Below are 27,936 nucleotides of genomic sequence, written 5' to 3'. Positions count from 1 at the left end.
CCCATCTTACTCCTCTTTAGAAATATGAAAGTTGAATTTTCCGCTGTGCTGCGCGCGACTTTGAGCAAATAAGTGTTCATCAAACGGGCCAGGCTCTTTTGATGCTGAGGCAGAGGAGACAGATGAAAAGCACAGAGATCCTATCAAGGTCTAATTAAAAACCAGCTCATTTTCATAAACTTCATTTGCCATCACTAACCCTCTGCAACTGATTCAATTTCAGCCATGTCATTTTCAGGCCATGTAGAGACACACGGACAGTAATAAGGCCTCGTTTACACTTCCTTTCATCCTGTCATCTCTCTCTCTCTCTCTCTCTCTCTCTCTCTCCCTCTCTCCCTCAGGAAAAGGGCATACACTAAGGAGGCGGTGTATAGTGACAAGTTGCAGCATTACAGCACAGGAAGAGGTGAGTCTATCCTCTAAGAGCTCCTCCAAGCTAACGGCTAGTTAGCCATAATTATTTATGAACGTCCAACGGCCTGTAACCTACACCTGATGCACACCTGTCATGTTACTGTATTGTTTTGTTGTATGTGTTGTATGTGTTGTTGTTTTTAAACATATGGTTCTCATTGTGCCTGGGGAGATCCCAAAGATTTAGCTGAGGTTAGAAAAAATAGGCCTAATTCTATTCTATTCCATTCTATTCTAAATTGGATGATGTTTATAATATTCCTCAATAATGTGTTTTATTTAAGGATAACTTCTAACCATAGTCAAAACATCCCTTTTGACATTGTGCATTAACCTGCTCTCTTTAGTCAACTCCCCTTCTCCTGTCATATAATGTATGTTATTGCATGTACTCATACATAGCATGGGAATCAATAGGGAGTTGGCTAAAGAAGAGAACACCTTAGGTAGCAGACTTCTGTGGATTTAAATGACATTTTCCTTCCTGTGTTCAGTGACATTGACTGACACTCATCTCTCAGGGCTGGAAGATAGCTGTGATTGAGTCATGTTTTAAGCACTCCCCAGGCACTGACTGATGAGGGGAAGGAGCCTAGAGGGACACACACACACACACACACACACACACAAAAGGGTGTGTATGAGTTTTGTACCTCAAATGAAAGCCCTATGTACTGCCGACCTAGCAGTCTGAAAAGGGGCTCACTCGAGGGGATAGAGTTTTGTTGAGCCTGACACAGCAAAGCGTTTCAACACAGTTACTTTGTGTCACGGCTACAGCAGTGGCAGCCGGGGGCTCATTAAAAACGCTGCAGGCAGAAGAAAATGGCTCCTCTTTCTCTGTGGCAAATCTCAGAAGAGTCAGTTTTGTCACAGGCTATCTTTGAGAAAACCAAATGCAATTAACATAAGTGGGAAAAATAAACAAAAGATGAGAGACGCTTACAGCCCTAATTATCAAATAAGCAATTTGAAGTGGAGAGGAAATAAAACACTGATAAGGGATCCTATTCATAGGTTTATTCCTTCAACCCTCACACCACCACCACTCATAATGTAATCCCCCAACCCATGATGCATTGTTTTCTCCTATTCTCTCAAGATTTGACTGACAGTTTTGTAATTACAGTATTCAGCGCAACAATAAAACAGGGCCACTCAGCCAATTGTTTTGGGTGAAACTCCAATCCCAGCTGCCTACTGTTCCAGCTGTTGCCGCACACATCAAGCGATGTCTCCACAGATTAGTTTATCTCCAGCCTACCTAATGTGACAGGCTTGAAGATGCACGCTGTTCCCTACTGTAAGGTCAGTTAGAGGAGTGCAGCTGAATGGTCATGGTCATGGATGTCAGGCTTTAAAACATTATAGAGATCACCAAGCACTGCTCCGGTGGGCGGGGTGTCATGACAAGCAGATGGGAACACACGCATGAACACACACACACACACACACACACACACACACATCCTTCCCACCCATGCATCGAGTGTTGCTTGTGTGGCCTGGAGAAATAGCCTCCCTCAAAGCCACGGACACATTTTCTTTATAATACCCATATCAGCACACAGCAGTTATCACCAGCACCCATCCACACACATTACACACACCTCCCTGCATCTGAGACTATTGCCTGTTTATCCCGAATGCATCCATTCCCTTCTGCTCTTATCCACACATCAACAACCCGTTAACATCAGTTGATTAACAGTTGCAGGCATGTTTACCATACGCCCTAATACATCTGTACATATGACAGCCAACACATCTTCAAGTCACACGTGTTCCAGCCCCGTTTGTCGCTTGTGTAGCTTCAGCTGTTGTTTGCGCTTCAGCATCTGGTGTTCGCACCGACTGACGAGTGGATTAGACACACAGTTAACAGATCTGGTTATGGTTCGGTGCCAAATATGCTTATACTTTGATCGGCCCTTTTGCCTGTCACTGCATGCTGCAAGTAAATTGTTATAGTAAGGAAATTAAATCTATGTAGAGAAATGAATAAACAATTGGCAGTGAACTACACAGTGTTTGGGGTAAGGCAAAAACAGAATTGGCAACCATCTGTAGATTTGCTTTGGCACTGGCCTCAGATAATAGCAATTTTCATCATTCTACAGATTATAGGTCAAACGCTTTATTTCCTGATCAGAATTCCATTTATCACACTGTGAGGATTTGCAGAAGGCACTGCATGCCTGATAAACCCAAATTAACATTTTACTATCTATACCATGTGGCCGTTAATCACATATGATTTTTAGATCCCTCTATGATTTTCCTACTAATAACCCTCAGTGTGCATCTGGTGAATGATTTTCTCACATCAAACACTGGATAATTAGTTTGTGTTTATGAAGTAAATTCAACTCATTATATTCACATGGCCACAGAGTAGATTAGTGTGTATCTTGGACCCACATGAAATGGGAATATATTTACTATAGGCCTACGACGTATTGGAATTGTTTATGTTAATTTCTCAAAATAGATAATCACATTAAGTTAAATGCAAATATTGACAGGCAAAAGGAATTAGAAGAAATTATTTTTGCCTTTGCAAAAGACTGTCATATCAAAGAATTCCTGTAACTTACAAAGATAGCATTTATGAAGCCACTGTTTCATTCTGACAGCGCTGTTTGTCTTTAGGGAATACGTAAATGCTGTGTACTAGGACAATCAATTTGATTTTACCCATAGCCGGTAATAGATTAATGTAAGCATTAGTGCCATTGGGTTGATTTGTGGATACATTAGGGCCATTCAGTAAAGGAGCAGGGCAGACTAATAGCAGGGTAAATGCTGGACATTGGTGAAAATAACATGGTTAAGTGCTATGCAGTAAACAGTAATTTATAATGCTGATCAACTTAATGCTCTTAACCATTTGAACAATTGTGTCAGAGCCTAGAGATTTAGTTCGGATTTATAGATGTAAATTCAATGGGTTAATGAGTTTGTCTGTTTTGTCTATTTATGCTTTATATATGGACGTCTAATCGAAAAGGGCCATGTATAATGTGGCCATGAGTCATTGCGGTATAGCCACACAGAGTTGTTGTTTTATATGTTGGTAAAAATAGAATTGACGTTTGGATACATTTGCTCCATACACTCAGATCAAGGAGCTATGAAATATTAAAGCAGGAATCTATTTTTTATCTGACGGCCATAAAAAGATGAGTCCAGTTAAACAGGGCTGCACCACAGGGAGAGAGAGAGATAAACTGTTTGCATTTTAAATTATACATGAAAGTGGGCTCAGGCCTGTGGATTAGAAAGTAATGGGTTCAAGCATGTGCGGGTATGTGTGTGTGTGTGTATGTGCGTGTGTGTGTGTGGGGACGTGCTTGTGTATGTGTGTCTTATGTGCATGTGTGCTTCTGACTGTGAGTGTATGTAGTCTCCATGTTTGTTGTTGTATATGTTTCATGCAGAGATTTTGAGTCCCACCCAGTGGTGCTGTTGAGTGAGCTGCTTGGCGACACTTGTAAATAGAATGTCATTATGGCATGCAAAGCTGTAAACCCTCTGATGGATTAACTTAAATCCAATCTGTATGGAATCTCTAATCAGCAATTACATTCACACAGACAGGGTTCAAGGCAATTAGTGCAGTAACTAGAATCAGCTTCCAGTCAAGAGCGAGGTGAGGCACCTTGATCCCTCCAAGACCAGACCTTATCCTCTCCCCCCATCCCTTGAGACCCCTCCCTCTCCCTGTGTAGCTCATGCAAATGAACAGGCACAAATTGACTTGATGGAGATGGGTTTATTCCAATCATGGCTGCCAAGGTTTTGACTAAACAGCTCTGAGAGGAGGGCTGCCTCTGGGTGTCAATGTAGAAATGATGATTTGACGTCTGCTTGCTTGCCGTTATGTCCGTGCTGTGGCAGCATGTATTGAATGTGTTTACAAGTGTTGTTCAGCAGTCCTCCCCACCCGGCCTGTCGACCCAGAAACAATCTGTCCTCCGTTTGCAGACATCTCCAGTCTGTGAACTGAGCTCACCTATCACAGAACGGCATAAAGAGCCAGTTGATAGCGCGGTGGTTTTATCTCTTTATGAGCTCCTATAGGGAAAGGCTTCGGGGAAATTGGTTCTACCACTATCAAAGAGCAGAGACTGCTAGGGTAAGGGATAAAAGGGAAAAAAAATCTGTCTACATTTACTCTTTCTATATCCCTCCCTCTCTCTCTCTCTCTCTCTCTCTCTCTCTCTCTCTCTCTCTCTCTCTTTTCCTGGTCTGCTTTCCCCTTCCAAACACTGAATCATCAAACCACCATTTTGTTGTCTGCTCTACTCGGAGGAGAGGTTGTTTCTGTAATGGTGTGCACATACTATTAAATGTGTGCAATATGTGTTAATTCATATTCCTTTACATACTGTAGTACTCTCGCCCGCCTCTGAGGAGGACCATAGAGTAAATGGAGTCATCATCATTTACCACTGTTAAGAGCTTGTAGTGATTGTAAGTGATGCTGTGTCACACCATGATTTAAGATGTGACTTGAAGTGTGAGTGCATTCACCAGCCATTTCACAAGACATCAACCAAAGAAAAAAAAAAAAGAACAGTTTCCTCTTCTGGAATGCTCACTGAGCACTTTGGTTGTTCTAGAACTCTCTTTGCGAGCCGACATGTCTAACTGCCCCTCCCCACTGGGCTGCCCGACCCACTTCTCAGGCTCCCCGGGGATGAAGATCTACATTGACCCCTTTACCTACGAGGACCCCAACGAGGCCGTCCGCGAATTTGCCAAGGAGATTGACGTCTCGACTGTCAAGATCGAGGAGGTCATTGGTGCAGGTACAGTAAATGAATGCTGTGGACCCAATGTTTTTGTGTGGATGTGAACTTGGATTCTCATGTTTTCACGTATTTCTGTTCATTAATGTGTTATGTATACAAGCCTACATGTGCAGGCTAACAAGTTTAGCCTGAATCTGTCTGAGGTCCGAAAGCCCAGCCCTTTTGGTGACCCCATCTGATGGGAACATGTCAAGGGCCCATGTCAAGTGCACTAGCAGCATATAGGCCAGCTACCCAGGGACCTAATGGCATCAGAAATAACTCAAGCCTTGCGGCCCGCTCCCTGGTCTTTCTCTGTCTCTGGGTCCTCTCAGAGGAGCTCTCGGTCATGTTCTGCCTTGCATCATCTCTTTTCATTTACTTCAACATTACATGCAAGAGATGTACACTATAATTTTCTGCACATCATCTCTTATTAAAATATCTTTTTTTGGTGAAATTCATTAACATGTAATTGCTAATTGCTTTGAGGTGAATGCCAGGAAAGCCTGGAGACTAAAATAGCTTCAGCCTAATATTTGTGCACTTACCTGCTGAAACAGTTTATTATGTGCAGTGTGTCTCCAACATGTCCTTTTCAACAGGACAGGACACACCTTCTTTACAGCATGGAGGGCATGCTGATACTGTACAGTATGTGTTGGTTCATACAGAGGCTGAAATACCCCTGGTAATGAGACCAGGCCTGGAATAGCTCCTGCAGGCTGGCCTACTCAGCAAGCTAGGTGTGAGGAAGTGACAGAGATAGGATAGGGGTAAGGATGCAGGGGGACTAGCTAATTAAAGATTTCCGTTTTTGTTGATTTCACTGTGTGGTATCTCTGCAGGACACCAAGGTGGTGATAATTAATCAAACGGGTTCCAGATATTTACCGGATAGTGCTTGGCTGTAATTCTTTGATTGGGGAATATGAATCCACTTGGCAGACTTTTTTAAGATAGATGACTACTGTGAGTCAGTGGAGCCCTACTGTTCATAATGCCTTGAAGGAGCAATACTAAAACAGAATTGGACAACACTTAGCATGCCTGATGTAGACTAAATCAAGATCTATAGCGCTCTTGGTAATATTTCTGCTCAGGCACAAGGGATGCAAATTAGCCTGATAAACGAATAGATTTAGATCTAATCAACTCTCCTAAGCTTTTGTCTGATATCTTAATCAGTTTTTGTTTGTGACAGTGCAACAACAGTGTGCCTCTCTCTGTTTTCCCCCCTAGGTGAATTTGGGGAGGTGTACAAGGGACGTCTGAAGCTGCCTGGTAAGAGGGAGATTTATGTAGCCATCAAGACCCTGAAGGCAGGCTATGTGGAGAAGCAGAGGCGGGATTTTCTGTCTGAGGCGTCAATCATGGGCCAGTTTGACCACCCCAACATAATCCGCCTGGAGGGCGTGGTCACAAAGAGCCGTCCAGTCATGATCGTCACAGAGTTTATGGAGAACGGTGCCCTTGACTCTTTCCTCAGGGTGAGTGATTTTTTTTACATACTAAACTGCATCTTAACAACGTGCAAACAGTTTATATTGGGTGAAGGAGCTCTGATACCTCATATCACTGGTCAGGTCTAGTGTTACCATGCCGCGAGTGTTAATATCATCTTATCTGGTGAGTCCGAGAAAGTCATCTTCAGGAGAGGAATGGAAACCTTGCACTGTGGAACTGAGGAGCTAATTGAGAATGAATGGTTGAACAGGCCCAGAAAAGGAGTTCAGGCTATGAATCCCCCACTAATAGAAATTTAAATCAGCCTTTTGAACCATTCCAATGCAAACAGAGAATATGTTTCATGACAATGAGCATGATTCAATCATTCTTAATTTGAGAATTTCCGCTGTAGCTGTCCCTATCCTCTAATTTCTCCATTAATGCTTGGAGCTATTAATGGACTCTTCGCTCTCTCTTTTGTAGTCGGGATTGAGCGGACATACAGCTTAATCAATATTCAACCGGCTTTTTTCCCTCCTTCAATCTCATGGATTGGTGTTCCATTCCACTTTGATCTAGGGTGGGTTTAAAGGGACCCTTTGAAGTTGGCTTTGCTAACCGCCACATCCGACTTGTGTTCCCATCGATCTCCCCTACCCTCTTATTTGTTAGTGTGTGCTGGGGTTCAAAGCTTGTTCTTCAGAGCATTCACACATGGGTAGGGGCACCATGTGTGGATGGTACTTATAGATGTATGCCTGCATGCCAGAATGGAACAATGCTCACCCACAATGAGCAGGATCGGCTTCAGGAATCCATTTTGCTTATCTAATACTTGTATTCTCTTCCACTAGACATTAAGAGGAAGTGAAAGGCAAGACAAGGGCTCAGGATGTCGATTTTGTAATGGGAAAGTGTAAATAACAAATGACTTGAACCAGAGGGAGGGGAAGGAGCTCAAAAACAGAAATAAACAGAAATAATAACTTGCTTTGGAAAGAGGAAGTGTGTCATGCACAAATAGATGGGCAAGGCGGCGAGGTTAGGCTGTTTGTCACTTTGTTATGTACGTTCTAGGTGTGACAGCACATCTTGTCCCCTTGCCACTGAATGTGCCTTTACTTCCCAGCTGTGGTGACAAGGATGCGTCGCCAGGCTTTTCTAATTCTGGAAGAGGGTCCCACTGGACGGCCCTGATGCTAACTGTAACTCTGAGGACATCATGGCTCGTCTAGTCTGGCTGGGCTAGTCTGTGTAGTACATCAGAGATCATTGCTGAATAGAGAACCAAATTAACACACAGTAGATATTCAAAATAATAAGTAAATTTGAGCCTGGAAGTTTTAATTGCAATACAGAGATAGAATCAGTCAAGGATGTCTCCATGACTCAGTAAAGAACCATCATAATTAGTTCATTATCATTAAAAGCAGTAACATTAGCATTTGCTGAAATCTCTCTGCCTATCCTCCAGCTATCCCCACTTATGTTAATGATGCCAAAGATAATATCTAAATAACCATTTTCATTTGTTTCTCTTCTCTCCTTTAGCAAAACGATGGTCAGTTCACAGTGATCCAGTTGGTGGGAATGATGCGCGGAATCTCAGCAGGGATGAAGTATCTATCAGAGATGAATTATGTCCACCGTGACCTGGCTGCACGCAACATCCTGGTCAACAGCAACCTGGTGTGTAAAGTGTCAGACTTTGGCCTGTCCCGCTACCTACAGGACGACACCTCAGATCCCAGCTATACCAGCTCTCTGGTGAGTGCTTGCACTATTTGTTTCTGTTGCTTTGAAAAAAACATGCATTGAATGTATCGTTTTTAAAGTTTTTTGATTTGTAAGGCAGGCAAAATGCACTAAAAACCCATCACCTGTCAATCTCACCACTTTTGTTTCCATCTGACACTGTCTCTTATTCTTTTTGAAGATCTTAGAAATCCTTCACCTTTTCAGTACCTTTCATTTTATAGGAGCTGTCTCTCTTCTTCCTCATCCTCCTCCCTCCTCTTCACTTCACTCTGCAAGTCACGGACAGGAGGTCTGTCACATCTTCATTAGTGTGGAGACAAGCCTCCTCTGGGAAGGCCCCTCTCTCGTTGACATGCCCGGAGTGCAGAGAAACCAAAGGGCATTGCGGCCTCTCAAACTGACAGCTCCCACCCCCTCTCTCTCCCTCCCTCCTCTCTCTCCCTCCTCATTCATTATTACTGGGGCATCATGGGAGGCTTTGGCTCCTCATTAACTCCTCCACGCTACAGATCTGTAATTATTAGCAGCCATCGTTAGTTCATCTTCTGTCTCTCCTCTTCCTAATTCAAAACACACTCTCACACCCTCGCAAACACACACGGCACAGGTCATTAGGACTCCCAGCATGTCTGAGTGTGTGTGTGTGTGTGTCTGTTTGTGTGTCGGTGGGAGTGTACAGGCATTCATGTGTACATGCATGCATGTTTTTGCGTGTGTGTGTGTGTGTGTGTTTGTCTGTGTGTGTGTGTGTGCGCAACACCTCATTGAGTCTGCTTTGAGACTAGAGTGCAAATGAGCTTGTTTTACTGCCGATGTATTGTGTGTTGCTGCCTGCAGTTATATATAATAAATAATAAGGTCCTATGTAGGGGAAACTGGTTTATAGAGGATAGAGAGGATAATCCTCCTCAATTTTGAACTTAGCTAGGTTGCTTAGTCTTAAGTACAGTAGAATTATATATGGCCATAACCTTTTACCCTGCAATTTGCTGAGCCCTGTCCTGCATTTTACCTGTCATCAGCCTCCACTGGTCCTACACAAGCCAGTGTCTATTCTTTGACCAGTCCCATTGGTTTACCTGGGAGTGAAACTACTCAGTTGTTTGATAAAATTACCTTGGGGCTTTTTTTTTCTGAGAATGATTCATGTATATGTATATACGGTGTTATGTAGGCACAGTATATATTATGAATAAATATGAATATAATATGAATATATTATATTATGAAAAAGTGCCTATTTTAGGATTTGCTCAAAACTTGAGATCAAAAGCATGCAGTCAAACTGGCTGTGAGTCATTGTGCTACCCAGGTATGAAAAGAGACTTCTGAAAATAATTTGTCTTCATCTAAATATAGGCGAAGAAAAAAGACAACAATGCACAATACACAATGTACTTTATTTCCACTTTCTCGGCTTAGCTCAGGTAGCAACCGCTCCTGTATGAGGATTATTACTAAAGCAAACACACACACACACACACACACACACACACACACACACATAAAATATTTATTTATGTCCACATAAATACAAGCATACAAAGGACATAAACACTATTAATGCAGTCAGATATTGAGTCAGTCAGTTACATAAGTGCCTAATTGGCAACCACATTGTTGCATACACACAGGATGAAAACAGTGGCAGGTCGAAGGATAACAGACAGTATCCACTTCATGGGTATAAGAAGCAGTGCCTCCTCCATATTGAGCAGATACTGAACAATACCTCGCTAACTGCTTGGCCCTTCTCTTAGGGAGACCAGCCATCTGAAGGCCCCTCACAACTAGCTTGTGCACATGACCCAGGCTGCCAAATACGAAAACTAAAAGTTTGCACTTGTAGCCTAGCTGTGAAATGGTCTGCTCCAGCTGTTGATATTTCAGCATCTTAGTTAGAAAGGCTACACAAACAGACGCACACATATACAGTATATACACACAGACAACAAGGCCCTGTGGAGACTGCTGATTGACAGGAGATGGCAGCTCAGGTGTGAACAGGAAGTGTGATAGGGGCCGGAGGGGATGTGACCTCACATTGGTGCGGTTGGGAGCTAATTGCTCCCCAGGAAGAGCTTGCTTTGTCTGTCTGACCTCTGTGGCTAAACCTTGCTGAATGGGTCTTATTGAGCAACAAAGAGGAGCAGCGCCTCTGTTGTCTGTGCCGCTGAGCTTGCTGATATAACAGAGAGGGAGTAAAAGGTGGGGATTGGATTATAGATTGTGGTCGGCATTTTGATGTTGTTTAATGCAAACAAAGTCTCCTTGAGGGCATTATCTGGAGAGTCAATAGAACAGGTGAGGTTTGAAGTTTGAACCTGGGGAGTTGTTTTGATGGCAACACAGTCAGGTTATTTTGATGGTGTGTTTTTCCCTGATAGAGATTTTAAAATGAGCACATCAAAGCTTTGGCTGCGCTTCACTCTCTTACTGAGTGCCGCATTATTATCATAAGCATCCAGATGAAATCTTCAATTCCATAACTATTTTTGTTCCTTCCGAATCAAAAGAGCAATTTCATTCAGATCCCACTACACACTGAGAGGTTGAATCCAGTTAAGTTCTCAAATTATTCCAAAAAGAAATGCAATTAACTTTTCCATCTGAAGAGAATGCATAAAGCGCTGAGCTGATGTTACCATAGACTTCCATTTCACCTGTTTTCCTGACCCCTTATCCCCTCTATTCTGGGGAACATGCCATCTGTGTTTAGGACACAATCATGGGGGGGAGTCGGGGGTCCTTGGGTCTGGTACATCGTCCTATAATTGAGCCACGCACGGTGCCCTTCACTTCCCGACCTCTTCAGCTTATGACCCGATGCTAGCCAATCAGCGAGCAAGGCTGGCATGGCAGACAAGGCCGCGGGAATCAGGGAAATTAAATTCCGCTGACATGCAGTGATTTACATCACCATCGACCTCCTCCTCCGGCAAATTAATCACTTCTCTCCCTCTATTCCTTTTCTAATTTTTCCCCACATTTCTAGACAAACCAATTACAGTGCCTGTGGTGTGATGCTGGATGTATGGTTGGGAGGGCATGCTGGTAATTGTGTTAACCCTGGATGTGGGTTCACCCTGGATCTATGTAGTGGAGATTCCAGACAGAAGGGGGCTGTCCTCCCTCTCTGTTGGCTGCTCACCAAAGTCGTGATTAATTAGGCTCACAGGACAATGTTTGGATTGCACTGGTCTTACTAAGGTGATATGTGCTAATTAATTTAGAGAGTTTGGGTGCGCTGTTTTGTGTTTTGCTGCAGCAGTGCACTTTCTTATGTGTGTGTGTTTGTATTCATTGCCTGATTGGATAGACTTGGTGGCATGGTTTCAGGAGTAACCCACAGGCAACTCACCAGCTGCGGGTGAGATGTGACCCTGCTAATCTGGCAGAGGACAGGATTGATTTTTGGACACCCTGCGGGCCAGGAAGACTTTCACATCACTCTCTTTATTTATCAATCCATCTATCCAAGGAGACATCCATCCATCCATCCATCCCTGCATCCATTTATCTATCCATCCCTTTTCTCCGGCTGTCCACTTCTGTCCCATTCCAAGGCTTTTCCCTGAGGGACATACAGGCACATCCGAAGGACAAGCTCAGTGTGGGTGTGACGAATGGTGCGTCAAACTGTTTGCGGTGGTGATGATGTGTGTTTGTGTGTGTGTGTGTGTGTGTGTGTGTTTTATTGTGTGTCTGTGTTCATGGGTGAGTGTGTTTGGCAAGCGAAAGCTAGAGGTCTATTTGTGGTCATTGGGGTTTAATGCACAGTTAGTGGTGAAGATGACAGCGCTTAAGTGGTTGATAGTGAGAGTGTGTGTGTGTGTGTGTGTGTGTGTGTGTGTCCGTGTTTTGGCGTGGGGGCGTATAGCGTGTCAAGTCTGAAAAGGCTTGGATAAGTGGTGTTACGCTTTCTATTGAGGGTTCATGCCCAGAGGGCCATAGTGAGGGCGGCATGTACGGTTCAAGAATCTCTGCTTGGGCCTCAGCTGACGTTGTGGTAAGGCGGTCTTTGCCTTGCATGTCACGCAATGTGTATGTTGCAACTGAATGAGCATATATGTGGTTGGAAGTGTGTGTTGTGTCTTTGTATGTCTGTGTGTACACATGTATGTCCCCGAAGTGCTTTTCTGTGTGTTTGTGTCATTGAGGCTGAGAGGGGTTGAACGGCGAGGTCACTCGGAGCCAATAACAAAGCTCATCCGTCAAACCCCTGTAACCTGACTGACATTCTCTCAGCTCTGCTCCGGTGCTCACATACTCACTATGTGGACCGCACTGTTGTTTCTGTCATTTGTCTGTTTTCTATTTGCATCCTTTCCCCTCCTCTCTGGCTTCGGGCCCATGTACTTTTTTGGCTTGTCTATTCTCCTTGTGGTGAAATATTCATGCACCTCGAGTTAAGGGGACAGAATCTCAAAGTAAACAAGAAGAGAAATGGGAACATGTCCATTTGGATTTGGAAAAAGCAAACGGAGGGACTTTCTGTTCCGCCTGCTTTTAAGGACACCTGTATGCAGACATAGAGCCTATAGACATCAACTCCTTGAGGCAGCAAAGTATATTGCAACTCTTGCCCTCCTTCCCATCGGGACTGACGAGCTGACTTGACGAACTCTGTGGGATAATCTAGCACCGCCAGCTTCTTACATAAGAAACACAGCAAACTGGCGAGCATCCTACCTGTCTCGCAGTATACAAGCTTGCTCTGTGGTCCTTCTCTCAATCCTTTCATCTCCTTTCAGATGGATGGTACCAGCGTGGAAAAACAATGTCGATGTTTACCCATGTTTTTGAACAGGCCTTGGTTAGCTTTGCTGTACTTTCTTTTTTTTTACTACTTTTTGCCTTTGCTGTTGTTGTTGCTGTGACTTTTCTGTGCTGTGGCTGCTAGCCTCACCTTGATAGTCACAACCCAGCTCACCCCTGGCCACGCCCAAACGACACGGCTCCCCAACATCATTAATACAAAAAAAAGTTGCATATTGCAGCTTCAAGGGTTGAACTTACCGTAAGAACTCCAGGCTTATATCATGCTCATTCTTAACTGCAGGGAACACTCTAACATCCCACCTTGCCCTAGTTTGTTTTTTTTATTTTATTATACTTTTGGTTTGTGTTTGGAACTAATTATATTATATTATATTTCCAGGGTAATTTTATTCAGATGGTAGAGTTTAATTTCCTCAGTCTCGGTTTAAATGCAGCAGGAGAACATCCAGGCATGAACATTAATATGAATGTGGAGGAGGTATAGATTCTGAGAAAAATATGACCCATACCTGATTCCTGCATCAAAGAGGGAACAACCATCCAAAGCTCCCACCTTGATTTATACCTTCTGTCATGTGTGCCAGAGTCAGTATTAGGTGGGCATTGATTCGCCATCTGTGGCTGTTGGAGTGCATTTGCATCTGAGTAGGATTCACAATGAAGTGGTTTGTGTACAGCTAAATCACTGAGGGAGTTGCTTTCTCTATTGGTGAGCCTATGTCTCCATAATGAATATTACTGCATAGTCACAAGAATTATATGTAATATTGGTGATTTTACCAAAGCACTAATTTCTCTTCAAAATAAGAGCTTCTCCCCTTCAAAATTAAAGGGCTGACATGATTATTGCTTTTCTCATAATGTTCTTATCAAAGGTGGAACTCCCTTTCTAGCAGCTTTAACAAAATAGGTTGTGAGGCATAATATTAGCCTCGACATTAATGGGAAAATCAGGTCTGTTTGATGCGACCTCAGGTTGCGCTCCAACGTGATAAGGCTCTGTGTGGATAATTGCCTATATTCCTGTGAAGGAATCTAACAGAGGCCAAGGTCACTGTCTAATATTAAAGCATGGGATAGTAAAATGGGATCCTTGCTAGGTTTAATTTGAGGGTCCCAGTGGATGCCGGAGGCATCGAGGGCCGTTGGTGAGGTTGCACTGAGGGATTTGGCATTTCTGTTATACTAAACATGGCACTTATGGAGATGGGAAGGGATTTTAATGGAGCAAACAGCAAAAGACACCATGGAGAATGCTGAACAGTCTGATTGCTCCGATTCAATCTGAGTCATGTAGGAGGAATTCAGTGGCATGACTCTTTTTTCTTAGTTATTAGTGTATTCTCTCGAGAACTGGGAAAACAATAGAAAAAGATCAGTAAAATGAGACAATGCTGATTTTTTTTTCTTGCTGTATTATGAAGTAGTTTATAACTTGAATATAGTCAATTGTACTTCCTGGCAGCAGTGGTTTTCAAACTGGGATCAGATAGTGCAGCAGACTGAAGGTCCCCAGCAAAATCAAGCATAGTTTATCATGATTCAATTTCCCAGAAGTAGCGCAGTGATGGGGGCTATTCTCAGCATATGTTTCATTCCTCGCTGTTATCTTCTCACGCACAGTAGAGAAAAGTTAGGGAATTCTGTTGCTATAATCTAATTTAAAAACAAAAGCTCTAAATGTCCGACAAACTCGGCTCTTGAGTTTGAGGTGACTTCGGTGTTCGTAGGGTGAAAGGCCCGTGTCTTTCTCTCCAGCAGACGTTCCCATGGGTGTCTGTGAAGCCAACATCTCTCTCACCACCCCCTTTCTTTTTCTCGTTCTATTTTTCCCTCCATCCCTCTGTGCCGCTCTCCCTCTCTCTGTCTATCTCTCTCTCTCTTTCTCTTTCTCATTCTATTTGGGCAGACATCCAGGGCAGATCGTTGCTCTCAGGATTTCATTAAACGGCTGTTGATGGAGCACTCTCCCCAGCCTAAGTAAATGTGCTCAAGACCATTTGAGTGCGCATTGTTTGGAAATGGATTACTGAAGTTGGAGGAGTAAGGGAGAGAAGGAGAAGGGGGGGTGGGGGGGGGGGGGGTAGACAGAAAGAGTCAGATCTACATATTTGTCTTCCAGCTCAGGGAAGAAAGTTGGAATCTTTAAATAGCTTCTGTGAAGTGAAAGAGCCGTAGAAAAACAAGACCACAGGAGACAGGCGAGTGAGAGAGGAGCTTGTTTGGTGTTTGATGTAATGACAGACATTAAATAAATCAAACGAGACACGCTGGACTCTTCTTTTTCAATTATGTTTTTCTGGGACATTGCTGCAAGTTTGAGTGATGCACTGTTGATTGTACTTTGACAGGTATTTTGACAGGTATTTGCTCTGCATTTTACTTCATTCTGCGGCGCGGCAGCATGTCAATGACAGTCTACATTCAGGTATTCAGCACATCGGTGGATGCATAGCTCAAGCCACCGCAAAGACATGACAGGTGTTTCATATCCTCGGTGTGTGTACCTGTGTGTGTGTGTATATACATGTGTCTATGTGTGCCTTGCCTGCACACACATTAGATGTGTAACATCCAGTCACTGATCACTGGGTCAAGGGACCATAACACGTACACACACTACCTGGCCTCCACATGCTTATCCTTCAGCCTTCAGACCTGGCTGTCACAGGAACACACCGGTGTCACCGTGATCCTTCTTCACCCGACAGTCCCACCACATCCTCATTGCAATCCCACTCCAGATGTATCACTGGCTGTCACAACTGGTCACGACCTGTCACAGCCGGTCACAACCAGTTGGAACCAGTCACGTACTGTAATGTCATTCTGGTGACATATGGATGACGGCCCGCTCATGTTTCTCGTCCAAGGTGTTCTGTATGGGAATTCTCTGTCAAGACAATGGAGTGAGTAGGGGACGCCTAGATGTATGTGTAGGTCACACACCAGATGTGGGAATGCACACAGGCATGAGCACATACATGCATGCAGGCAAGCATAAGAAACATGGCCACACAGAACAAAAATCCCAATTTTTATGATGTCAGGGATGGTTTTTTGACAGTATGTGGAATAGCAACTTTGAGGTGAGTTTATCACAGGTTTTTACGCCCACATAAGCACTCACTTTTCCTTTGTAGTGCGAACATTTGTCAACCAGAAAATGTACCCGTCTGGTACAATTTCTCTGGAAAATTGGGTACTGTCACAAAGTCACCCTCTTTAGTTATTATCAGTGGAGTTTTGTAAAGTATCACATGGTGACATTACAGATTAGTCTTCTTTAGGCTTGTTAGTTCTCTTGCATCTGCAGTAGCTGTGGGAGAGTCTGGTGGTTCATGTACACAAATTCTGAGTAAACTGTATATTAGGAATATGTGAATTCTGTTTTAGGGGGGATTTTAAACTTCAAGGCCAACAGAGAACAGCTTGTTCCTTTTCCAGTAGCCAATACAACATAACGCGTACTATCCTAAGAACTCTTTCCACGCTCCAAGGCTTCACAAAGCGACTGTGTTTTGTGTTGACACTAGGTCTGTTTTAATTCCCATCGTCACTTTCACTACACCCCCCCACCCCCAACTCATTCCCCGTGGTATTAACTCTCTTTCTCATGAAAAAAAATAAAAAAAACCCTCCAATGCTTTTTATTATGTATTTGCCTCCCTCCCTGTTTGCATGAGCTGTTCAGCACTTTATGTTATTAAAGCAGGATTTTGGCAGAGCCATCACTGGCCCACAGCGGTAATTACTAAGGGTTTGCATAGCTGCCTGCGACTCAGCCGCCTTGGAAATGTTATTACTAAGGCCCGTCTCATTGGAGGCGCATTGGGAGCTTCTTGTACAGCCTGTGTCTTTGCTCAGGCCATTGCAGCGACACTCAGCTCATATCCCACCAGGGTCCCGGGGCATGAGACCAGATGTACAGAGCGAGGAAGGGAGTAAGCGAGTGATGATAAAGAGAGGCCGTAATAGAGAGCGCTGTGCTCGGAGCGGGTGTTTTTCTCATGTTGCTCTGTGTTTTGTTTTTTTCGTTTTTCATCTTGTGTATGCGTGTCCAAACAAAATAATCGACTTGGAGCATTGCCCCTGACAGAGTGAGAGATGAGGGGATTGGCTTTTTTTTGTCCATCGGTAGAGACGGTGTTTGCCTTGTATTCATGTAGCTCCATTGCCCTCAGACAAAAGAAAGGGCAACAGAAAGTGTCCCGGGGTCTGGGTTTAGATGAAACGATTCAGATATGAACTAGTCTGAGATATGAGAAAAGCATTGAAGTCGCTGGGGCTTAGATAGCCTTTATTCGACTATTGATCTCTTCCTCTCTCTATTTCTTTCTTGCGCTCTCGTTTTCTCTCTATCTCACACTCATGCACACACACACTGCACCATTGCCTCATTCCATCACTGCTACATGCCCCCCCCACCCCCCACCCCCAGTGTGGCTGGTGTTGCCTCTCCGTGTCGCAGTGCGTCCTGACACCCGTCTCCACCAGGGGTCAGAGGTTAACTCTCTGTTCAGGGTCAGCAGCTTCTCAGAGGTCAAACCCCAGAGAGCTGCTCATTAATGAGCTCAGTCTGTCCAGCTCCGCACCGCCGCTCAACACCCCACATCAGAAACCTGCATAAGTGGGTATAGACACACACACACACACACACACATACACACAGATAAACCTCTGCATGATTATTCCTGTCCAGCATTTCAAACAGTACAGCAGCCGACTATATGGAAACACCCAGGAATACACACTGATTCTGAAGCTCATCCTCCATGTCTCCTCTCTCTCTCTCTCTCTCTCTCTCTCTCTCTCTCTCTCTCTCTCTCTCTCTCTCTCTCTCTCCTTCCCTCTCCCCCTCTCAGAGAGTGAGCTGGGAACAGGGTGGTCTGTGTGGGTTTCTCCCTGGGTCTGGGTTTGTTTCCAACAGCGGCTTATCTGCAAATGCTCAGGTTCAGCTAATTGGCATTATTAAACTGGCTAGCTCAACTAGGATATAAGGGGAGGTGCTGTGGGGGGCACAAACAGGGATTAATGTGTGTCTGTCTGTGTGTGTGTGCGTGAGTGTGTCTGTGCACGTGCAATCGTTCATGTCTGCGCTTGTGCGTGTGTTCCCAAGTGTGTCTGTATGTGTGCGTGTGCGCGCGCGTGTGTGTGTGGGTGTGCGTGGAATTTTAAGCAAGCTGCTGTCAATTTCAATCAACGGTGCGCGTGGCATGCCCGGGGCCCAGGTAGCCCAATTACAGGCAGACACGGTCGACATGCGAGCAGAAGCCCAGGCCTATCTCCCTTTATTCAAACAGGGCTGTGGGAGAGGAGACGCTAAACGTAATGTTGGTCGATGTGTGAAGGGCGAACACTGTTGGGAGCCGCTGTTGAGGCAGAGGCGCTATCTTGTGCGCGCCCTGCCTGCCGGAGGATCGATACACTTGGAGGATGAAGGGATGAAGCGGTAGAGAGCTGGAGGAGGACGGGAGAGGCAAAAGGGGGGCTAATGGTCAGCTTTGAACAGCTGAAAAGAATGTTGTAATACAAACAATTTTGGACTCTGAATTTTCTCTCTTTCTCTCTCTCTCTTCCCCCCCCCCAAATCCCTTTTGTTCCTCTCTGCTTTCCGCAGGGTGGCAAGATCCCGGTGAGGTGGACAGCGCCGGAGGCCATTGCTTACAGAAAGTTCACCTCAGCCAGCGACGTGTGGAGCTACGGCATCGTCATGTGGGAAGTGATGTCGTTTGGAGAGAGGCCTTACTGGGACATGTCCAACCAGGATGTGAGTGTTCGCTCTTCTTTCAAATAAACACTGAGAAAGATTGAGTGAACGTTTAACTTGAGGGCGTTATCTCTTCTCTCAACTTCTTCCATGCAACAAAAATGACATTTGAAATCTGAACAAACTGCCTCTCTAGATACTGTAATAGAACTGCCATTCCTGTACAGATGTGGTTATACTATCTTTTCGCCCCATAGACATACAATCAAGGATAACTCATAAGAGCGGAAGCTGTAATAAATCACAAGTTTTTATCAGTTCCCATCTGATCGTATCATCACTGAAGATGTCCTTGACTGTGACTTTGAAAGCAGACTTATTATGGCACAATCTCACACTATCCCCTTTCCTTCCTGGCCGAGGCTTTTGAGAGCAGTGAATGATTGCTGAGAGCTCCGCTTTGTTCCCCATGTCCGTTTGGACAAGGTCCACACACACACGCACACACGCAAGCACACACACACACACACACGCACCCATACACACACAAACACATACACCCACTCATTGGATATAGTCCCACACTATGAGGTCTCTCTCCCTAAGCTCCCACAGTCAGCCAGCTAGCCAACCATCAGGCCTCTATGGACCCTGCTCCACTAGGACTGTCCAACCCAGCAGATGTTGCCTCAGTGGGCCAGCAGCAAACACTGCCTGGTGGGACTAATGCAGAGAGGAGGACTGGCACCACTCAGCATGGCCGGCTGCTTAGTCCACACACACTCACGCACACACGCACGCGCACGCACACACACTCACAAACACTTCTCCATATGCACCATTTGTCAAGATTCTGCTGAGTAGCACTCATCTCAGCGGTGGAGTTGGCAACCTATAGCGCGGCCTCTAATTTTTAATGATAGTATATTTTACACTCGATCTCACACCAGACCTTTATCTTCCAACTATGCATTTTTAAGGAAAGATTACATCTACATACAATATGGATATGGCTGAGGGCTAGGTCCATCAATGTGCAATACAGCAATCTGAGCAGTCTTTATAGTAGCCACTAGAAAAGTGTCTGCACAACTGTGGAGTAAACACATTTTACTTTCACATAATGCTGCCCATCCATTACAAACCCTCCATTGTATCTATCTAATAATCAACAACCCCTGTGAGGACTAGTGAGGCGGTGAGGAGTGGTCAGTGTATTACAGCTTCTCATTGGAACTCCACTTAAAAATCAGCGCCAAGTCTCATACCAACTTCTTTCCACTGTTACAAAACACTTCACTCTTTTATTACTCAGACTACTTTGAAACTGCAGCTTCTCTTTAACAAGGCCAGGATAGCCTGTGCCGCCTCTAAGAGACATGTGTCAAGTGGCTGTACTTCACAGTGTTAATTATATGCAATCTGCCCATTCCCCAGACACTTCCTTCTAGAATGACACTGCCTCTGCTCCCCTTTGGTCTGCCTCTCCCCTCCCTTCCCTCACTTCCCCCGCTCCCTCCTCCAGGAGTGACATGTGATTGGCTAGAGTCAAGAAGAAGGGCACATCAGCCTGAGCACTAAGTGTCTCTCGAGTGACCAGAGAGGGAGGGAGTGTGTGTGTGTGTGTGAGTGTTTGTGGGAGGGGTTGAGGCAGGGGTGAGCCAGTCAGGGTGACAGATTGGGGATGTGGAATGTCATCAATCACAGAAACTTCTCCATGCCACCAAATAGTCAAATCAGTCTATTTTTTGATATAAAGTACATTATTGACAATTTATCTGACACTATCCAGATTGTCCTGATGTGCTCACTCCCAGCCAGCGCCTAGTCTAAGTAGAACTGCAAACAGATAGTAAGGATTTGTTGCAATTACTGTATGACTCAGTGTATAACATATTCTATATATATATTATCTCCCTAGGTGATTAATGCCATCGAACAGGACTACCGTCTGCCCCCGCCCATGGACTGTCCCAGCGCCCTGCACCAGTTGATGTTGGACTGTTGGCAGAAGGACCGCAATGCGCGACCCCGTTTCACCGACATAGTCAGCACCCTGGACAAGATGATCCGTAACCCCACCAGCCTCAAAGCTGTGGCCAACATCCCTGCAGTGTGAGTGAAAACACTTTTACAGCAATGTGTGGGCGCACATATTCACACACACACATGCACACACACAAACGGACATATGCTTTTTGTCCGGTCTTTAAAATATGCTTTTTGCCTATTTTCACGGCCAATTTCACATATATTTACATATGCCGTCTACACAAAGTAACCCCGTCAGCACATACACACTTACGTTTTCATCCTCACATAAAATAAACATGAATTTATTACTGTTGCTTGCATCAAATGTTGAACTTTTTCTCCCCAGTATTTTCTTCTTCTGCTGCTTAGAAGTCACCCCCCCCCCCCCCACACACACACACACTCTCCATCTCGTTCCCTCTCCCTCTCTCTCTCTCACTCTCTCTCTCACACACACACACACACCTTAACCACAGTTTCTCCCCTTCTCTCGAACTCCCCCTTGCTTAATATTGCATCAAAGCCCAGCTCCATTCCTCCTCTCATCCCTCCCTCCCTCTCTCTCTCTCTCTCTCTCTCTCTCTCTCTCTCTCTCTCTCCTCCTGTCCTCTCTTTTCTCCTCCAGGCCTTCCCAGCCACTGTTGGACCGCTCCATACCCGACTTCAACACCTTCAGCTCGGTAGAGGACTGGCTCACTGCCATCAAGATGACCCAGTACAGAGACAACTTCCTCAACTCAGGCTTTACCTCCCTGCAGCTGGTGGCTCAGATGACCTCAGAGTGAGTTCACCCGCCAGCGTGCAACTGAGAAACCTCCAAAACCTGATAGCACATGCCATTTGATAGACGCACTTATCGGAAGTGATTTAAAGTATGACAAGCGCATGCATTTTTAGCATGCGAGGGCCCAGTGAGACTCAAAATGTTTTGTTTTTTTTGTTTTTTTTAGACAAAATGGTTGCTGGCTTGAAAGTAAAGCACATTATGGTTACAAAATAGTGGATAGTATTTTTGAGAATAGAATCATCTGGTTGTTTTTTTTTTAAATATTGACTAATGGTTTTCAGTTTTTTTTTCAAAAATGGATCTGGAAGTAAATCACATAATACTGTTTTTGTGTTTGTGTGAAGGTGTATTGCAGATCTCCACTATAAAGAAAGACCTCTTAAATCCATAAACACAAATTCATAAAGGAATTCTCTCCTCCAGGCAAGTGTGCCACTGATAGGAACAAATGTTGCAATTAATTGCAATGTAATTCATTTATTTTAATTAACAATGTAGCTTGGTCTACAAATTCACATGAAAAAATAAAACCTTTTGTTCTAATATATACAGTATTTTTTAATAAAACTGTTCTTGTGTATGCTTGGAGCTTGGTGGCATTTATTACAGTGGCTTTGCAATGCAAAGCAACATGGATTTGTAATTATTAGGGTGATTATTGGATGTGGAAGTCTTCTCTCAAGAGTTAATTGAATCCATATAGACATTTGTGTTTGTGTTTTGTGTTCATGGCCACTAGCCATCTAAGCTGCAATTGTGTCCTTTAGTACATACTTCAATATGATGGAAATCCTCTCCTCTGTTTCTTCAAGATGTGTTCTTGCTTCGCACTTATTTCTCTCTCTCTCTCTCTTCTCTCTCTCTATCTCTCTCTCTCTCACTCTCTCTCTCCAGGGACTTGCTTAGGATAGGAGTGACCCTGGCTGGCCACCAGAAGAAGATCCTCAGTAACATCCAGTCCATGCGGGTGCAGATGAGCCAGTCGCCCACTACTATGGCATGACTACAGGGGGCGCTGTGCCACGGGACGGGCAGCATTCGCAGGACCAACAACAATGGCAGCCCTCGAATGACCCCCGATCCGTCGGAACGCGCCAGAGTCGAGACTATCGTCTTAATCTAATCCAATACCATGACACCAGGAGACCAGGGTCCCACACTACCACATGATTAAGAACTGTCATCATGCCTCACTCATCTGAGCAATCCACACTAGGAGTTCAGGGTCCAGACTTGATACTGTCTCACCACATATCCGCACCTGAAAGACTGACATCAGTTGCTGTGGTTAAGGACTGCCATTCGTTTCATGACATACCAAAATCACACCAACAATCAGACGCCAACACAGGGAATCTCTCACAATATCAGACTTTATGGTGAAATGATTGATATTGTACATTATCTGGACTTGAAGATGTTACATTTGTAAACAGAAGTGTGAGACATTTAGAAACGACTTGTGGCTATCACCTGTGATTTTATCCACGCCGTCCTCAATGTGTGTAATGCAGATGCCTTGAACCTTGCCAGAACCAAGTCAGAAACACTCATCCAAGAGAGAAAAAAGCAATTACCAATATGAATCATTAGAGGGAGAAGAATACAGGGATGTACAGAGGAGTACCATTTTCAACTTTAACATCATCTTTTGCTTGTTTCAAAATTGTATCGTAAATAGACTTGGTGGAAATTGAGAACTTAGTCACATTTTTGTCTTCTGTCATCTGTTTTGTTTGTTTGTTTTATCACTATAGCAGGAACCCCCTTCCCTCCCCCTATTTTAACTGTAACACTACCTGTGGAGCCCAGGGTGGAAGGCCTTGCCAAAGGACTTCTCAACCAGCCCCACCCAGATTCAGAGAATATAAATATGTTTATCTCTTGCTAAATATGATTATATCTTTCAGAATAAACCTTCATATTGAAGGTGACATGTATGAATATGTATGTACAGAACTCTCTCTGCTTGCATTTTTGGCAAAGACATATTTGTTGACTGGATTGTGATAGACACATGCAATGTGTAGATTCCTATGGTGCCCCATTTCCCTTCGGACGACTAAACAACGGACACTGTGTTGTTGGTGTCCCCCTATTCCAGTAGGGGCACAAGGACAATCCTGATCAGACTTTGACCTGTGGGAAAATGTATAAAGAATTGTGTACAAAGAACTGGTATTGTAGATCTATATGAAAATTGCTGTAGGAGTTAAAAATAATTGACAAAATATCCATTCATTGGAGATCATGTTAAATGTGGGTGCTGTCTCTTGCTGGTGAGCACTTACTTGTACAGATATGTTTTTTTTTGTTTGTTTTTTGTATTTTTTGTTTTCTTTCTGATCTGTTGTTTGTATTGGGAGTGCTTGGCACCATCCAGAGGGGATGGCGACTCCACGCTTTGGCTGGCCCAAATCCACGGTAAGTACCTGCTGATGACACTGGAAAAATACTTAACACCAAATTGCTCTATATCTGGAGGATATTATTTCCAGCAAATCCAGTTTGTCTTTCTCGTGGGTACGGCGAGCTATCCTGGCCAAGGCGGGATTTGCAGGCAGTCTGAAATGAATAGGAGAGTAGCTAATCAAGGCGTTGGAAATTGGAGTGAATCAGCGTCACTTCTCAGCGCAGTGAGAATGAACATCTGGGCTGAGGTTTGCCAACAGACGCCTGATGCCATCCCGATGAACACACAGACTTAAACAGCCCACACAGGCACTCCACTCCTCACAGTGCAGCACAGCCACCCAAAGAGCGCTGAAGCTAAGCCACTGAGTAAATCTATGTACTCTGACTATATGCTGCTGCCATATGGTCAGGCAGGTTGAGTGCAAATGCTGCCGTGCCTCAGAGAGTTTTATGCATATGAGAATCCCTCCGCAACTACTGGAAGTGGTATTTGCAAATGTATGTTTGGTGATTGTGAGATGACTGCATTACTCACCAGGGATGTCAAGGGTGACTGTCTATGAAATTACACAGCAATATTTCAGGAAGTAGGATTGAAATATATTTTGTCGAAGAAAGATAGTTCTGGATGGTCCACAAGGTTGATTTCTCATTTTTCGTCTAGGGGAGCGGGTTATGATTGCAGCGTGATTGGTCTGTGGGCTGTGATGGTGTCTGGGCTCCGTCTGGCAGCAGGGTTAGGGCACCTTGGTGATGACTAGCTTTGCTCTCAGTCTTAGTTTCTTTTGCCTTTTCGCCTCTTACTGGTCTCTTGTTAATTTAGGCTATGGAAAAGAACAGTGTTGGTGCGATTCAGAAAAACAAGTTGTTCTGGCAAGTGTTGGTGAAACTACAGCATGTTAACACCACCTGGACATTAGACCTGAAAGGAAATAGACCTGAAATTTCTAGTGACAGTAACAAAATACATTGGACATAGAGCCATGGCATTAATGTCTCTTAGTTCATACACAATTATCGTGAATTGTTGTAGTGTCAAATTCCCTGCAGTACAGTATTTGTGACCCTGCTGTACTCCCTTTCTAAGGTTTTGGCTCCTATTTGAAGAGAGGCACTGACACATGACTGAAGACAGTGCTAACCACCTTGCATCCAAAATTAGAAATTGATGGCAGGCCCATTAGCAGATTATTAAGTATACTCACCCCCCTCAGCCCGTCCCCCTCCTCCTCCTCTGTCTGTCCTGCCCTCTCTCCCTGGCTGCTCCCGCTGGCTGGCGGGTCTCCAGCTCGTTTATCCTGGGTGTAACCAAGCTGTCCTGGGCCGCGGTTTGGGCCGGGCCGGGTCCGGCCTGAGAAATGGTTGGCTCCACGCTCCACTAGGCCTAGGCAGGGGAGCAGACACCTGCTGGGACCCCCATCTGACAGGCATCTGATCAGCCACGGGGAGGGAGACTGATGGGGCTGTCGCGAAACTAACACACACACACTCAGGAACGTGCACGCACACACACGCACACACACAGACGGACGCGCTTATATCCATACGCACACACAGAGGAACCCTCTATTATATTATTATAGTGTCTGGTCTCTCGCCTGATAGTTAATGAAGAGAGAGTGGGCTGGGACCTGACAGTGTGTGTTCGTATGTGACAGAAAGAGAGGGGGGTGAGCCAGTTTAGAGCGGGATGCAACAGCGGTGGCAAGAAGAAGGAAATGGTAGATGAGATAAAAGCGAGAGAATAAGTTCGATGATGGGAAACAGTTTCCAGCTAGTAGCGTGGTTTATGTGGCAACAGCCCTTTCATACTTTAATGTGAGTTTTTTTGGTTTGGTCCGTAATGAAAAATACCGTAATCATGCAACTGGTTTTCATTATGTGCAAAATCAATTGCTTTTTCTTTTCAATTCTCCAACTCATTGATTTGCCAAGTATTCCTAAATATAATCACATGTTCTTCAAGATTGGTATAAATCCTTTCACTGAAGCCAGTGATTCAATTTGAATGCATTAGTCCTCTATTCAGCCCCATCTCATGTATTTGCTTTTCAACCTAAGAGCCTGTGAATAAGATGATAGAATGTATTCATTATGCAACAGTGTAATTCCTTTTTTCCATTTGCTCTGTGTTTGTCTTTGTAAATATCTGACTGTAATGACACTCCAATGTGATGAATTGAGAGGCGGTTTGCCGTCTCCCTCTGAAAGCCATTTCACATGGAAGCCATTCATCACACAGTGATACAAAACACAAGAACAGAGCTTGTTAAATGTTTCATGGTGCTGTAACTGTCTGAGAAGTGACCGCCGATCCCTTTAGCTGCTGATTTCATGCCTGTCACTTTTAGGTCTGTGCAGTGGAGGGCGAGTTTACCTGTAAATGACCTGACATGTCTCCTCACTAAACTAAACATACTAAACTGCTACATTTTCTCTTTTTCTTCTGTTTCAGACTATGGATTTCACAGAAATACGCACAATAATTGACACATAGAAAAAGACATACTCATGATGCTTCATACCCACGGACTTACATGCACACACGCACACACACACACACACTCATACACACACACAGTAAACACACACCAAGAATTGCTGTGGGCAGTCAATAGGGAAGAAGGCGTTAAGACGACATGGGCCCTTTCCAGGATACCAGTGATGACCTCACTCTATGGTACACAATGGATGGAGGAGCTGATTGTGAGTGTGCATGTGTCACTGTTTGTTTATGTGTGTATGTGTGTGTGTGCGTGTGTGTATGTATGTGTGTGTGTGTGTGTGAGAGAGAGAGAGTGCGCGCACATAGTGGACACATTTGTGCGTGGACACACGTTTGTGTGTGCGCAAGTATATTGTATGAGAGCGTGAACTGTTTCCTTTTTTGTTTCTGTATAGCTACCACTTGTAAATTGTGACGAGTATGTGTCAAGAGTTTGTAAGCTGTAACTTTCTGAGAACTATTGTACTAAAATGCACTCAATAAACACCTTGGAAAACAAGTCAATCACTTTTTGGTCTGTGACTCAGCGGGCGATAATTCTGTTTTCGTTTATTGTGAGTAAAGAAAGCAGAAGTGCAGGGTTATTATTCAGTAACACTACTGTCAGTGCTATGTATGAGTGTGACGTCTAATGCTTGGCTTCATAATGGCTAGGGAAATAAGCAGCTTTTGTCATCGCCGTCTGCCTGGCAGCGGCGTGTTAAAAGCCATCAGCCACTAATAAACGAGCCGTCACTCTGAATACACACAAACTTCCCAAGAAGTGGCCCAGATTCTTGCCAAAGAAAACGGCAATATTTTGACAAACTAGTGGAAATTATCCTGCCACCTAAACTCCTCTCTGTGCCTCAAACACACATGTGCACACACACACACTCACGCACACGCAAACACACAAGTACAGTAGCCTCTTGAATCCCAGTTGGCAGAGACTTTTACAGCTCTTCAGACACTGGAAAGTGTGTTCCACAGTAATGATATGGTTAATGAGGTGAGGCAGAAGAGATGGGGATGTATCCAACTCTCAGCATACCCCCATAACTGTTTATTGACTGTAATTGATTGATAATATCCAGCTTCATATTAGCAGAGAGACTGCTGTGCAGGGCCTGTGCCAGACAGAAAGGAAGCCAAAAAGAAACACGAAACAGTCCATTTTCTGCCTTTTCGATTTTGCGATAGTAAAAAAGTGCCTCCCTCATCACTTTTTGCCCTTTATTGTTTTTGTTTTGTTTTTTTGTTTTCCATATTTTTTTAGATACATGCAACATGCTACATGCAA

The 27,936-nt window shown here is 44.3% G+C and overlaps 1 protein-coding gene across 1 annotated transcript in view; it reads left to right on the top strand.

Moving 5' to 3' along the window:
* ephb1 (EPH receptor B1) overlaps positions 1-27,140 on the top strand; it is a 146,746-nt gene extending 119,606 nt beyond the window's left edge. Inside the window, exons 9-17 of the mRNA XM_071926887.2 lie at positions 345-409; positions 5,109-5,231; positions 6,456-6,703; positions 8,214-8,429; positions 18,823-18,972; positions 20,834-21,027; positions 21,572-21,727; positions 22,628-24,157; positions 26,604-27,140. Of these exons, the coding sequence (XP_071782988.1) occupies positions 345-409; positions 5,109-5,231; positions 6,456-6,703; positions 8,214-8,429; positions 18,823-18,972; positions 20,834-21,027; positions 21,572-21,727; positions 22,628-22,736 (1,261 nt within the window). The 3' untranslated portion in view covers positions 22,737-24,157; positions 26,604-27,140. The remainder of the gene's footprint in view (positions 1-344; positions 410-5,108; positions 5,232-6,455; positions 6,704-8,213; positions 8,430-18,822; positions 18,973-20,833; positions 21,028-21,571; positions 21,728-22,627; positions 24,158-26,603) is intronic.
* The last annotated feature ends 796 nt before the right edge of the window (positions 27,141-27,936 follow it).

This window comes from Centroberyx gerrardi, chromosome 13 (assembly GCF_048128805.1).
Source record: "Centroberyx gerrardi isolate f3 chromosome 13, fCenGer3.hap1.cur.20231027, whole genome shotgun sequence".
NCBI lineage: Eukaryota > Metazoa > Chordata > Actinopteri > Beryciformes > Berycidae > Centroberyx > Centroberyx gerrardi.
This window is presented reverse-complemented; position numbering and strand designations above follow the sequence as displayed.